Raw genomic sequence first — 15453 nt, 5'->3', positions numbered from 1 at the left:
TTTTCCTGGCTTCCTTCACTTTCTTGGTTGCGTACATTGCTTATATTCCCGTTTGCTATTTTTGCAATTTCTTCTTCTTTTTCTGTTTTATACCTTTCCACTCCTGTCTCTGCTGCTCACTATGAGACAGTACTCCATGCAAAAACACGCCCAGTATAACTCTTCTTTTATAGATAACATTCAATACTGGAGAAGGTTCTAGAGATTTGCGTGACTGCCCAAAGGATCATATACATAAGTTGTAATGTCAACTGCATGATAACATCATCCCTAACTAGGCCTGATTAGTTTCCCTAGGACGTGTAGCCCATTTACCATGGCTGTCAAGATAGTTCTTTGTTCTGTTAAAATCTTACTGGTCAAGACAATCAACATGTCTGTAACGGTGTTGATTACAAACTCCTGAGAATAGTATTATGAGAAAAAATAATACTTTCATACTGGTTTCTCTTTGTTGTTCTTATCTTTACTGCAACATTACTATATAATTACCTGATTCTGACAGGCAACATTATCATAAGGTTTCTTTTCTTTATAATGTAGTCATTCTTGCAGCTCCACTATAGAGCTAATGGCTACCTAGTGAAACTTAGTTATGCTTTTATTATTAGTCAATTCGAGAGTGCGTGTCTGTCTATGAGTCTCATTTACTTTAGGGGGGATCTAGAGGGATAACAATACACACACAAGGTTAGTTGTTAGCTTACACATTTAGCCCATTTGCCATAATCACTTTTCACGGTTCTGTCTTCACCTCTGGTACTTGGGTGTGCCACTTTTGCCATTTGTAAGTGGCACAAGAGGGAAATGAGAAGTATGCCTGAACAGAAAACCAACATGGAGAAGGAAATCCCCAGAAGCCTCTGCTTTTCTTTAGCCTGCCTAGGCTGAATGGACTCTGAGTGACTTTCTGAGCATGACTTACAGAATGTCCCTGGATATCTGTAGAGGCAAGCAAGCTGGCACCACACAGGTGATGCCTATTCATAGGGTCACAAAGAAGAAACCACAGGGGAGCTTCAGGCACTATTCTCAGGAGTTTGTAATCAACACCGTTACAGACATGTTGATTGTCTTGACCAGTAAGATTTTAACAGAACAAAGAACTATCTTGACAGCCATGGTAAATGGGCTACACGTCCTAGGGAAACTAATCAGGCCTAGTTAGGGATGATGTTATCATGCAGTTGACATTACAACTTATGTATATGATCCTTTGGGCAGTCACGCAAATCTCTAGAACCTTCTCCAGTATTGAATGTTATCTATAAAAGAAGAGTCACATCCTGTATACAAGGAGATGCTGGTCAGTTTGTCAGACAAAGGGCATCCAGTACCCAGCACCTCCCGAGAATACTTATACTGATTAATAAAAAAGAAATTATACTTTCTACTGAGTCTAAGTGTTCTTGTGTCCCTGGCTATAAGCATAGAGTGCGCTTTACATTACAAGTCCCAAAGCATCTCAAACACATTTTCCTTCTTGAAGTCTTTGATTTGTTATTTTTAGTTTTCTTGATGATGCTCCAACGTCTGACCGCTGGAGTAATTCTCCTCCTCCTTGAACCAGTGATGATTCTGCTGCATCTGCTCTTCTGTTGGCTTCATCTGGAATGAAAGTAATTGAAACATGGAGTCCTGCAACCTTCTGATAGTAGGCCACAGGCCTGAAGCTAGTCTGGCACCTGCTCTTGGGTCTGCTGCCTCTCTCTTCTGGGCCGCAGCAGGATTGAATGGAAACCCCATCCCTTGGCGCCTATAATCAGGCTCCACAGGCAATTTGCACTCAACACATTGCAATATCCCTCAATACAACTGACTCCCATGGCAGCAGTTGTGCATTGAGTATGTGTTGTACCCTTCACTTCACTTAAAGGGGAATTTACCCATGCTGATAAAAGTCAATGTGGATAAAACTGGTATTGCCCTGTTATACTCCTGCTTTCTCTTATCCCACACCTCACCAGTTCTCTCAATAGTGCCACAGGTCCTGGGTTCTGTTCCGCATCTGATGGTAACATTTCCCCCCTTTTTTTTTGTTCTTCATAATTAGCACACATGATGGCCCTTGCTCCTCTCACTCATTCCTAGTAAGAGTACTCAGGGTACTGCTCAAGGCAAAATATTTACAAGCTACAAAATTCCCTGAATACGTCGCACAGTTAGATTTGTTATCTGTAGACCACCAAAGTGCATAAAATATATTACACTATGTAAAAGTTACTGTTAGTGTTCCCAGCCGTGGCGCAACGTTGGGACAGCCATCGGCATCACGACAGCGGCGGGAAGACACCCCCGGGGAAGGCCTGGTTCCTCTCCGAGCTAAGCTCGCCCTCTCGGGCAGGGCAGCACTGGACGCACGCTTCCTGGTTCTCCCTCTGTGTCGGGCCACGCAGCCCTCTTCCTGGTCTCGGTGGGCCGGCCCTCTCCTAGGCACACGGCCCCGCCTCCTGCCTATTCTGCATACTTTATATTGGTCAAAATAAATCTTTAAGTCAGGGGTTCTCAACCGGTGTGTTGCCACACTTCCCGGTCCCCCGCTGACCCAGCTGCTCCCCCAATCCAAGCAAAATAGGTCCTCTGCCCGGGCTTAAAATGTTGATAGCCCGGGCAGAACGTGGCAGGACAGCTGGAGTCAGCGGCACCAGCATTCTCTCTTCTTCCCGCCCCCCCTCCGTGGCCCGGAAGAGGAAGTGGTGAGCAGCGGGTGCGTGCGTGGGAAGAAGAGACCATGCTAGTGCAGGCAGCGTCGGCCTGAAGAAAAGAAGAGAGGCGCAGCCTGAGAAATGAGCAGCACGGCTCGGAAAAAAACAAAGAACGTTGTCAACTCCCGCAGCCGATGGGACTCCTTTCTCCGTGAGGGCTGAAAATGAAGTAGGTTGCTGCTGCTTTAGGGTTAGAAGTGGAGGAGGCTACTGCTGCTGCCGCTAGTTCGGGGGAGGGGGGAGAGTGAGTGAATGAGCAAGCATGTGTGTTTGAGATCCTGTGTGTGTGTGTGAGTGAGATAGCATGTATGTGAATGATTGAGAGCCTGTACGTGTGAAAGAGAGTATGTGTGTGATTGAGATCTGGTTTAGGTGAGGGAGCATGTGAGTATGTGATTGAGAGCATGTGTGAAAGTGAAAGAGAGAGCATGTTTGTAAGCATGTGAATGAGAGTCTGTGTGTGAAAGAAAAAGACAGCATGATGGGTGTGATTTAAAGCCTGTGTGTGTAAATCTGAAAAGATAGACAGCATGTATGTAAATGTGTAATTAAGAGCCTATATAAGTGAGAGAGAAAAAGCATGTGCTTTAAGAAATTACATTTTAAATTAAAACAGAAAAAAGTTATTACTTAAAGATGCAGAATTTTAAATATTTTGAGCAGAATTTCCCTAGAAATTCACTGTAAGAGAGTGTCCCTTCTACTCTCTCTCCCTACTTCCCTGGCTATTTTGCCTTCTCAGGCCCCAACTCTTCTACCTGCCAGTATCTCTCCCTCCACCTCTAGGCTCAACCCCCTTCCACTCTATCACCACTCCCAGAGTTTGACCCCGTTCTCAATACTACCCCTCACACAGGCTCCCTCTGTCCCCCCTTCTCTCTAATATACATACACACACCCTCATACAGGCTCCCTCACTCTCTCGCACACACACATCCCCTCATACAGGATCCTTCACTCTTGCATACACACCCACACAAGCTCTCTTTCTCTCTCACACGTACACCCTCACATAGGCTATCTATGTCTCTCTCTCACACACCCCTTTACACAGGCTCTCTCTCACACATACACAATCCCTTCACATAGGCTAGCACCCTCACATACACATGATCTCTTTTTCATACACACTAACTCTCAATCTCTATCACACACACACACAAACACTCCTTCACAATCTCCTCATACAGGCTCCTTCTCTCTGGCACCCACACTCAAGCACCCCCCCTGCTCTCTCTCAACCTCCTTGCTCACTCTCACACCCTCCTGCTTACCCCACTAGTCTCTCTCACACCCCCTTGCTTACCCCCTGATCTCTCTCACACACCCCTGCTCACTCCCTGCTCTCACCCCCCTGCTCTCACTCACCCACTCCTGCTCTCTCTCACACCCCCTCTCCCCTGTTCTCTCTCAACACCCCTCCCCCCTCTCTCACTCCTCCCATTCCCCTCTCTCACTCCTCTCCCTCCCCTTACTCACCCCACCCCACTCACCTCCCCCCTGCTCTCTCTCGCACCCCCTCCCCCTCCTCTCGCACACCCCTCTCCCCTCCCCCACACACTTCTCTACACACACACTCACTCTTACCTGGGCCTTCATCTTCGCCGCGAGTGGAGTGTGTCCCATGGCATGCCAAGGCCTTCATCTTCGCCATAAACAGCGTGCACTCTGTTCGCAGCATGCCAGGGTCTCCGCTGCCATTTTCTGCACAGAATTTGGCAATTCTACGCAGGGCGGGAATTCTGCATTCCGCAGTAGCGCAGAATTCCCCCAGGACTAAAATGTAAACCAAAATATTTATTTACAGTATATAAAAAACCATGTATATTAATAAACATAATCAAGCATATCAGTATCATTTTCCATATATTACAACAAATATAAGTTGCAATATTCTATTCTGACCACTAGAGATTAACTGTAATATAAAATACAGCTGATATACTACAGGGTGGCCACCTTGTATGTCCTGGTACTTAGAAGCAATCAGGTGCCATTCACCAAATGTTCACTAGATGGCACAGTAGGTCATAAAGAAAAACTCTGTATATGTCAATGTTTTGCATCTCACTTGCCAGTGCTTATGCTTTTTTCCTACTTTCTTCATTTGGATTCTCTTTTCAGGTTTTGAAAGATATTCTTTTAACCATAATAGCCTCTTTCACCTTTTAACCATGCCAGCAGTCATTTGTCTTTCCTTCTGCTTTTTTAAATGTGGGGAATACATCTGATATGGGCTTCCAAGATGGTATTTTTAAACAAAGTGCACGTTTGATGTATACTCTTTGTAGCTGCATCTTTTAGTTTTTTTCTATCTATTTTCCTCATTTTATCATAGTCTCCCTTTTGAAAGTTAAATGCTAATACAGTAGGTTTTTCTTAATGTCTTCTCCAGGTATTAAATCAAATTTGATATCATTATGATTATTATTGCCAAGTGGCACCACTACTATTACCTCTTGCCCCACATTCACTAAGGATTAGATCTAAGATAACGCCTCATCTTGTTTCCTGGACCAGCTGCTCCATGAAACAGTATTTATTTAATCTAGAAACTTTACCTCTCTAATTTGTCCTGATAGGACATCTACCCAGTCAATATTGGGGTAATTGAAATCTCCCATTATTATTGTGCAGCCAAATTTGTTTGCTTCTCTAATTTCATAGTCTGTTCATTCTGACTAGTCAGGAAGTAGTATGCCCCAACTGCTATACTCTTCTCCATCACCTGCATGAGAAGGTGAGAGGGCTGCGCCACGGGTCTGCTGCGGGCGGCATGCGTAACAGAATCAATCTATGGGCAGAAGCTGAAATTCTAACACTGGGATCTGTAATCAGAATTTATGTGCAGAAATCATGCTTTGTGTACACAAAACAATGTTTTCTGCTCATAAATATGCTTTAAACACACAAAAAATGCTTTCTGCACTGAAAGCATTTTTGTTCTTATACATCATATTTTTTGAAATTCAAAAATACAGACTTTGTCAAAATAGGGATGGTCCTGGATGAAGAACTAGAAGACTGGAAGATAATGGGTGAAGTGGAACAAAGGTGGGCCAAATTAAAAGGAGTTGTTACAAGGGCAACAAATCTTTATGTTAGAAAAGTAAACAAAAGTAAGAGGAAAAAGAAAGTGATCTGGTTCTCTAATGAGGTAGCTGAAAAAATAAAGGCAGCATTCAAGAAGAGAATAAGAGAGAAATCAGGAAAAAAAAATGTCAAGCGGAGGAAAGGATTGCCAGAGGTAAAGCAAGGTGAAAAAACCTTTTTAGATACATCAGAGAAAGAAGGGTGGCCTAAAGAGGTATAGTGAAATTGAAAGGTGACGAGGAGCAATATATGGAGAGAGATGACGAAATGGCAGAAATATTAAAGAAATACTTCAGTTTGGTGTTTATTTATTTATTTTACAGCTTTTATATACCGGTATTAGTGGGGACATCATTCCGGTTCACATATGAACTAAAGGACTGAAATTACATAATAACAGGGAGCAGGAACTGGGAGGGGGGGAAACTTAAAAGCAGAAATGGAGGACAGGCTATATACATCAGAGAAGGTAACTCTATGAGAACTTAAAACATACAGTATTATAATATGGCAATACCATCTTAATATACAATATCTTAGCAATTATTATCTTAAAAAAAAAAAGAAGATCCTGGAGGACCATTGCTGGTTGAGAATACTATAGATGGGTATGGGATAGACAAACCTTCATTTACAGAAGAGAATGTATGGGAAGAGCTAGGAAAACAAAGTGGACAAGGCCATGGGGCCGGATGAGGTTCACCCCAGGATACTGAGGAAGCACAGAGATGTTGTGGCAGGTCCACTGAAAGACCTGTTGAATAGATCCCTGGAAACAGGAGTGATGCTGTGATACTGGAGAAGAGCGGTTGTAGTCCTGCTTCACAAGAGTGGGAGTAGAGAGGAGGGCTGGAAACTACAGACCAGTAAGCCTCACCTCAGTGGTGAGAAAACTAAAGGAGACTCTGCTGAAGTAAAGGATAGTGAACGAATGGGCGGGTTGCTGGACCTGAGGCAGCATGGATTCACCAGGGGAAGGCCCTGTCTGTTAGATTTTTTTGATTAGGTAACTAGAAAATTGGATTGAGGAAGCACCCTCGATGTAATCTACTTGAATTTCAGTAAAGCTTTTGATATGGTGCTGCATAGTAACCTACATAAGCACATTAATGTTAAAATCAAACTGCCTAATTTGTTCCTAACAATCAGGTTTAACTTACACACCTAGTTTATTATTTTAAATTGTTACCGTACTATGATGGCACACGAGTAATTTGTAATCTATACCACCCATATTTCTCTTTATCGTGCCCTTCTGTAAAACGTTGTGATGGTATTTAACTTAACGACGGTATAGAAACATTTTTAAATAAATAAATAAATAAATAGGAGGCTTGTGTATAAAATGAGAAGCTTGGTAAATGGAACCTACTCTGAAGAGAAAAACGTGTTAAGTGGAGTGCCACAAGGATCGGTTGTAGGGACCAGTTGTGTTAAATATTTTTGTGAACGACATTGTTGAAGGGATAGAAGGTAAAGTTTGTCTATTTGCGAATGCTACTAAGATCTGCAACAGAGTGGACACACCTGAAGGAGCTCAGAGAATGAAAAGTGATTTAAGAATGCTTGAAGAGTGGTCAAAGATTTGGCAGCTGGGATTTAATGCCAAGAAGTGCAGAGTCATGCATCTGGGGTATGGTAATCCAAAAGAGCTGTATGTGATGGGCTGTGAAAGATTGATATGTATGGACTAAGAAAGGAAACTTGGGGTGATAATGTCTGGCGATCTGCTGGCCCCTTGATCAGGTCCGATGACTCACTGGTTGGGAAACGCTGCCATAAATTATTATGCAAGGGCTTATGGCACCTAGACATCAAAGTGCTCATTCACCCAGGACTTTATAACTGCACATCCTCAGGGACCATTTAGAATATTATGGAGCAACTGATTCTATTGCTCTAGGGCTGCATATGAAAAGATCTTATATATTATCATTGTTGCTTATAGAGTAGGTGAGCATGTATTGAACACATGGCAGCATCCGCACAAAGCATTGAAATAGCACTAGCTGTTGCTGCAGTGAATTAAAGGTTGAAGTCCATTTCACTTTGGTCTGTATTTCCACTTATTTTGTGTAAATAGTTACCGATTCTTGGCCTATTTCTTTACAGTATCTACTGTGCAACTTTTCCTCACTGGTGTTTCAGGCAGAGGCACGTGCTGTCTTTTGTTTTTTTTTAAGTTGCAAATAAACTCACACAAGGCACAATTTACCACCCTTGCACAGCACTCATTTCCTTTAAACATCTGATAAATAGAAATAACTAAAATACTTTGGGAATAGGAGTGGGCTCAGGAAAAGAAAGGAAGCATAGCCACCCCAAGCTATAGTTGAGGGGAAGAAAAAAAATCTGAGTTTTCCAGCTAGAAGGCGCCTCTCCGGCTGCAATCCCTGCGTGTTGAGCAAAACTAGCTGCACCAAGGCCGCAGCGCGCATGCGCGCCGAGTGCCGGCCACTTCAAGCTGCCGGTTTGAACCGGGACGAGCAGGCACATTTTTCTTTTTTTTTTTTGCTTGAAGAAGTGGGCGGGGTTTTTCCCGACCGCACTTCCTTGCAGATGCAAAATTTTTTTTTCCCTGGCGCCTCTGTCTTCCATGCACCACCTTTCCGCAGTTCTTCAGCTGCAATTTCTGGTCAGAATTTGCTGAATGTTTTTGTTCCCTCCCCAGCCCGGCACGCTCAGTAGATGAGATGTATTTTCCCCAACCCTGATACTCCTCCAGCAAGACCCCATTCACCCTCTCTCCTTTTGCAACGTTTGCCTTATCCTAAATACAACATCGACATTTATCCATGAGAGACTTGTAGTTTTCTGGTGTGGTGAGAAAGAAAAGTCGTAAAATATACGTCCCATCGCTAACTAATCAGATTGCAACGTTAGCCTGCCTAGGCGAGTCAGAGCAATAAAAGATGCACAAACATTGCTTAGGCATTGAACTTAGTTTTAATCTGACGCCCACGTGATAGACTAGAAATAATTTATGCGGGAGCACGGATTCACCCACCCAAGTAACCAAATTAGTTCACTTGCTAACCCTGGGTTGGACTTCCCTTGTCCCCTGCCTCGAAAGAACATCCTCATAAAACCCCTAGTCAATTACCGGGAGTCAAATAAAAGGCGACAACAATGCTTACATGACGAAGAAATGCTTGGTAGATCGAAGGATGATGTGCGTGACGAGTAGAAAACTGAAGTGAAGAGGGTGCATATGGAGCCATATTTCTTCTGCGGTTTATGCCCACCGCTGTCTATAAACACGTTTTATGCAGATGTGAACTTTTGTTTCCACAGGTAAGAAAAGCGTAGCCTAATCTGATCTAGCATCTGTCTGCCATGGAAATGACTTTCAGTTCGCCTGCAAAAATAAAAAGTCTATCAAATCCAGAGTTAAAGATTTTTCAAGAACCTCCCCCCCCCCCAAAAAAAAAAGATTAAATGTATTTTATGTCTGTAAAGCACCTTCAAAATAACGTACATTAGCATCCGGCCTACACAAACGCTTACCATCATAATGACGTTCACAAATGGTAATTTTCAGGAGCAGTTTTTTTTGGGGGGTTTTTTTTTTTTTTATTTCCCCTGGACATTTATTTATTTTAGTTCATTCTACACTATACGACTGCCTCCCAGAAGGAGGAACCGCCCGCCCTAACCCACCCACAAAAAAATCTCAATAATTCTTTTAAAGAAATCCAGCCACTGACAGTTTGTGTAGCGTTTTGTAGACCTCAGCAGGTCCAGATCGTTAAAGCAACATAAAAGGAAGAGGAAATGCTGTAGTAATTTGCAATAAAATAAAGATGGAAAGGAGGTGTTTCTTGCACACCCCTGGAAATCACATGGTGACCCTTTCCAACCAATAAGATGGGCGCTGGGCCCCGAGAGACCCCCCCCCCCCCCAAGCAGAATTGCACCGGCTCAGCTGCGTTATAAATGCTTCTCCAAAAATGCAGCACACCTTCTTAACCGCTTTCCAGCTGCTTCTGTCCTGCTCTCGCCCCTAAGACCCACTGCCGGCTTTATATTCCCAGTCTTGTACCTATCTCCTTTCTTTCGCCAATTGCATGTATTGTTTGTCTCCGAAAATGGTTTGCGAGACTAAAATCGTGGCGGATGATCATGACTCGATTCCAGGAGCCAAGAAAGATTCGCGGCTTGTTTCGTCTGTTCAGATGTGGCCCTCCTTGTCAAGCCCCGCCACCTCCCTGTCGTCCCTCAGTGCCACGGTGGAAGAGGATGAAAGGGACGAGCACGTTTACATTCGAGAATTTCATCCGGTCAACCAAGAGACTGCCTGCCGGATATTTTATGAAGGTATATTGGAAAGGATCCCTAGCACAGCCTTTAAGGGATTAAAACATCAGCCACGAATTCAATTTTTATATGCGTTGCTAACAAGTAAGTTCCCGATTATTTTTAGCTCCGCTTTATGCTTTCGTAAAACTCTTTTCTTTTAAGATAGTAAGAAAGCAAGCTAGCTCTGTGCACTCGTCATGATTGCCTGTTCTCCCGGCTAATATTGCGAGGAGGACTGGAGTTCAGTGCTGCTGTAGAAATCCTTCAGCATCTCCTTGCCTTGTAGTAAAAAAAGACAAAATCTTCCAACCTCTTCAGATTTTGACTTATGATTTTCTAAGGGTAGTGTTTGTAATAACCCATTAATACAAGTGTATTGTACTTAGCTTCCATGTAACTATTTGTTGTATGCAGTGCACTAATTACTTAGAGGTGATCGTGAGGCTTGAAGATGTGAAATCTTGAAGTCTGGCTAAGGAATGAACCTTTAAAAGATGTCCTCATCTTGTATCTGTTAAGAGGAAAAAAAAACCCCAAAAAACTCTATAAATTGGACAGACTAAAATGTGGCCATAAGTGTATCTTATATTTTTTTTGTGCTTGCGTTCGCGGCATGCGTTTCTGCGTCTGGCGTGCTGCTGCTGCAGGATTAGCTGTTTCTGTTCCCGGTAATATCCCGACGCGGCAGTGTTATCGATTGCCGGCCGGCGGAGTCTCCGCCCCCCTCCCGCGCGAAAAAAAAAAAGAAAAACCTGAATGAACCAGCTCCTCTGTCGCCGCTACTGCGCTCGCGCCGTTCTCATTCTCTTCGCTAGAAACCCCGCCTCGGGGCTGCGGACGTGCGCTTGGGCGTTCTCGTGAAAGCGCGCGCGCAGCACCGGCGGCCCAGGTTTAACGCTTTAAAGCGCGCGCGCCTTTGCTATGTTCTGTGTTGGGGTAACTGGTAAGGGGTTGCGCCTGAACATGGGGGCCCGGCTCTTTTGGCGCGCGTGTCTCGTAGGGTCTGCATCCTTTCGCCGGAGGGATGCGTTGGTTTTGTCATAACGGGAGCCGTGTGTCCCGTCCGGGTTCAGAAACTTGTGGTGACAACACTTTTCAAAGGTGCAGCGTTATCGTCTGCTCTGGCAAGTGCAGTGGGTGGATGAAAAAGTGGTAACCCGAACTGCGAAATGTTGTGGAAAGCAAAAAACAGCAGAATTGCAGTTACCCTAAACAAATCAGTTCCTAATCCTTTTCGTGTAAAAGTGGGAGCGCAGTTTTGAGCTGATGTACTAAGGTATTTCCTTATGTCAATAGGACGAATTCTTAGGGCCTATACTTGAGTAAGGGGGACTCTTGAAAATTGCTGTGATACTATGTTACACTTATGCACTTAACGCCTTTGAAAACTACTTGTGTGCATACGGTCTGCTAATGTCCTTGATGACCTATATTGCGCCTCTGAGTTTAAGGCCCAATAAAATGTTTTCATATACTATATGAAATATAGCCTGCAGTATATGTATGATGGGAAGGAATTTCAAATTGGATGTAGATAGCTTCTTATTTAAATATTCCATGCTCTGTTCGTTATAATTTAAGGGCCCGATTTTAAAAAAGCACTTACATGTATAAAACTGGCATTTACTTGAGTAAATGCACTTTACTCAAGTGGGCTTTTGAAAATGGCAACATAACCTATTGAACTGTCATAGGATCTACTTGTGTAAGTGCACTTTAGTAATGGCTTTTGAAAACTACTATAGTAGTATCTCACGTTAGCGTGTGTAACTCCTTTGAAAATTCACCAGTAAAGATCCTGTGCACTAAAAGACTTTTTCCCATTAAGTGCCAGATGTGCAAGGCTTTTTTTCCCATAGACACAAAATGGGAAAACCTTAATTTACTTGGCTTTTCATGCCTGTAAGGGTGGGGAGTTGATATCTGGTCATTAATAGATAACTTTGTGTACAGTAAGCTGGTTACCTATATCTTCTAAGGCACTGATGCAATACAGTGTGCTCAGCTGAACACTCTATATTAACCCACAATTGGATGTGGGTTGTATAGGTGCTAACTAATCCCCTTATGCAAAGCGGAGTGAAATACATGTGAATGAGGCTATTAGCTATTCCCTCCCAAAGTGTAAAAAAAAAGTGCATCTAAGATGCACACTTTAGCGATCAGAAATTAATGCCTGCTCCGGAGCAGGTGTTAATTGCTGAGCACTCCCAAAACTAGTACAGAAAATGGCACGGGCCATCCATTGCTCCTTCCATGTGACAGGGGCTGACCAATGACATGGTAGCCCCTGTTAAAGCGCCATGGCGCTATTTTGATTAGTGGCAGCCAATGGCCCGAGAGGGAGAGATCGCTCCCGGGACCCTGCTGGACCACCAGGGCTTTTAGTAAGTCTTGGGGGGGGGGGGATCGGGATGGTGGTGGGGGGTTGTAATTAAGTACATTTGAAGGGTTGGGGTGGGGTTTTTTTCTGGTCCATTTTGCCGAAAAAAAAAAGTAGGAAAACTAAGTTTTCCACGAAGCACCTGACCTGAAAACTTAAAACTAAGCACATCTCTAATATTAAGTAGGAGGAATAATTTTTTTTTTTTTTTTTAAGCACTGGCAGTTAGGTACAGGAAGTGCATGCTCAGTTGAAAAGCATCCGGTTCCTGAACTCCTGGCAAATCCACTGGTTAGGAAAACAGACTCTGATAAATTCAGCGTCCATTTCCCGAACCTGACTGTTGGCACTGTAAGGAGTGAATAAATCAATATAAAAGTGTTGGGCACTTAATATTGATTTCACTCCTTCACTTATTGCCTATTAGTCCTTTTCACTGACATTTGTCAGTGAAAGGACCAATCCCATTTCAGGACAGCCTTCTGAAAGGTGATTGGTCCCTTTACTGTCACATGTCAGTGAAAGGGCCAGTCGGCAATAAGCGAAGGAGTGAAATCAATATTAAGTGCCCGACACTTTTAATATTCATTTATACACTCCTTAGGTGCTGGCAGTCAGGTTTGGAGAATGGACACTGAATTTCAGTGTCCTTCCTAACCCATGCGTGCTGGTTAGGAAGATGGACGCTGACAAATCCAGCATCCATTTTATTAACCAGCAGACCTCTCTCGGGCATACGCTCTCAAGGAGGCGCTAGGGGCGTGCAATCGCCCTTAGTGCCGCTTCGACTGCGTGAGCCCGATTTTTAAATGTTGCACCGCACCCCCAGCATAGGTCCCTGGGGGTATGTTAGGAAAGCGGGCACTGAACGCTGAGCATCTGCTTTCAGCGCAACACTTTTTTGCATCTGTCCCTAAATTAGCACCATGGAGAGAGAGAGTTATGTAAACTGTATTGTGTGAACACAATCCCTGATCACTGACAAAGATTTAAGTAACAAAAAAAAAAAAAAGCCAGTGTTCGGTGTTACTAAAGGGTTTTAATTGTCAGAATCTTCAGACCTTGGATACTTGATGGAGTAGCAGTGTTTAATTTTCCATGACACTCCTCCTCAATAGAAGGTGTCTTGTAGGGAGTTTGTTCAATACTTTTATATTTTATTTGGCTCATGCCTTTTCGTTGTAGTTCAAGGTGATGTACATTCAGGTACTGCAGGTGTTTCCCTGTCCGCAGATGACAGTGGAGGGTGCAGTGACTTGCCCAAGGTCATAGATCAGCAACAGGATTTGAACCCTGGCTTCACTGCTTCTCAAAAATAAGAACTGATGGAACCCATTTTGGCTTACATTCTGGTGCTGAGGATTGCTGGCCGCAAGGGTGAAGCTGACAGGCCCTTGGAGATTTCCTTGAACTCAAAGGAGGATCTTGAGAGCAGAAGGGACCAAGAGATGATCCAAAGAAGGGAGTTAGTCCCATACTCCATACCTAAGATTTCTGAGTAGTGTATTAATGGTAGGCTTCTACTCGAGTACCACCTGATTAGGAAGTCTGCTTGCAGAGTTGGTACGGAAAGAATGTCAACTCCCCTGAAGCTTGTATCAGAACGATCTTCCATTTTCGCACCGTGAAGGAGCCTGTGCTTGAAGATACTGTTAAGAGATGTGCATAGGGAGGCTCCCGTTGAAGAGTACTTACTGCCCGGGAGTTCAGATTTACCAGTCAGTGACTCAGTCTGATCTATTGAAACTTTATTTCCCAGCCGGTGTGCCACAAAAGTAATCACTGATAAGGTCCAGACCAGCACCTGAACTCTGCATACAACACCGCACAGCAACAAAGTTTTGGCACTTTAAACCACGGAGGAGCTTCTCTTTGAGAATACATGTAATTGTCCAAGCCGCTTGAGCCCTGGAGTGTGGCAATTAAGGGGCGGCATGGATAGCTGGGCCCTGCTTTGTACAGTGCAAATAGTGCCATCTCATGTTTCCCTTCTGAGCTTCCTCTTGCATCCTTCCAGCCTCATCTCCAGGCTGAGGGACAGGGGGGAGTGCACAGAGGATTGGATGTGTTGCATTTTGAGTGCTGGGAGTAGCAGTACTGAAGGAGCTCTGGCAGCCAGAGTGATTGAGGTGGCTGTCCACCTCACATGCTTTTTTTTTTTCCTCCTGGACTTGTATATAAAGGGAACTGGTCCTTTGTGATGAGTTCACATGTTTCTGCCTCCACTCCCTTTTTTATCTTAAAACTTGGAAGAGATTGGGGCTTTCAGTGCTTCTCTGGTGCTTTTGGTCATGAGTCCTCTTCATGTCCTTTATTGCCTGCCCTGTGGAGGTTGGGCAGCCACGCATCTTTAATGTAGGTGTGGCTTAGCATTTAAAAGGTTGGGAAATACTGTACTATTCCAAAGTGCACCTGCTGTGAATTTTCACTTGAAATTAAGTTAATGAGTAAAAAGATTTTTAACAGCTGATTGTATGCAGTGTTTTGTTTTTTTTACTGAAGTTAGAAGTCCTAAGGGCCTCTAAAGAATGGTACCTTTCCCCTCCTCACCAACCTGGGAGCACAGTGCAGAACGTGGCCCCAGCCCTCAGAGCCCCTGCAGCAAACTGCTAATATAACCTCTGTTTAAGTGGCTAAAGTAGAAACATATTTTATGAAGACTGATTCTCCAATTTGCCTGCTGGTTTCAGCTTTTCAGGTATTAAAATTGACTTTGAAACTCCTTTTGTGCCCTAGCGTCTTGCTGGTGAGTGCAGTTACTCATGTGCAGGGTCTCTTGTCATCAATTAAAAAAAAAAAATCCACAGGAAATTCCCAGGATTTTGCAAAGAACACGTTAAAATGACTTTCGCCCCAGTTTCAAAAGCATAGCAGCAGGGCCCATGATGCTTCCCAGCATCTCCTCTCCCCCCCCCCCCCAGAAGACAGGGCATGTACAGGAAGTGGGCCCATATCATCACAGTGTGAAAAAAG

At 43.8% G+C, this 15453-nt stretch overlaps 1 protein-coding gene and 1 long non-coding RNA gene across 4 annotated transcripts in view; one reads left to right on the top strand and one right to left on the bottom strand.

Annotated features, from left to right (window-relative positions):
• Window positions 1-352: 352 nt before the first annotated feature.
• On the bottom strand, window positions 353-9406 carry LOC115085887. The gene is made up of 4 exons (XR_003854977.1): window positions 9306-9406; window positions 8936-9156; window positions 4293-4481; window positions 353-1608 (listed from the first exon to the last, which is right to left on the bottom strand). It is a non-coding gene; the product is annotated as an uncharacterized LOC115085887 (long non-coding RNA).
• Window positions 8987-15453, top strand: part of NAT8L (N-acetyltransferase 8 like) — a 111655-nt gene continuing 105188 nt past the window's right edge. Inside the window, exons 1-2 of one of the 3 annotated variants that reach the window (XM_029592417.1) lie at window positions 8987-9092; window positions 9936-10199. In XM_029592417.1, the coding sequence (XP_029448277.1) occupies window positions 9974-10199 (226 nt within the window). In that variant the 5' untranslated portion in view covers window positions 8987-9092; window positions 9936-9973. Of the gene's footprint in view, window positions 9093-9773; window positions 10200-15453 lie in introns of those variants that run through there. The other 2 variants (XM_029592409.1, XM_029592400.1) reach the window with 2 other exon arrangements.

This window comes from Rhinatrema bivittatum, chromosome 1 (genome assembly GCF_901001135.1).
Source record: "Rhinatrema bivittatum chromosome 1, aRhiBiv1.1, whole genome shotgun sequence".
Lineage (NCBI taxonomy): Eukaryota > Metazoa > Chordata > Amphibia > Gymnophiona > Rhinatrematidae > Rhinatrema > Rhinatrema bivittatum.
The sequence above is the reverse complement of the archived record's forward strand: the minus strand, read 5'-3'. Positions and strand labels throughout refer to the sequence as shown.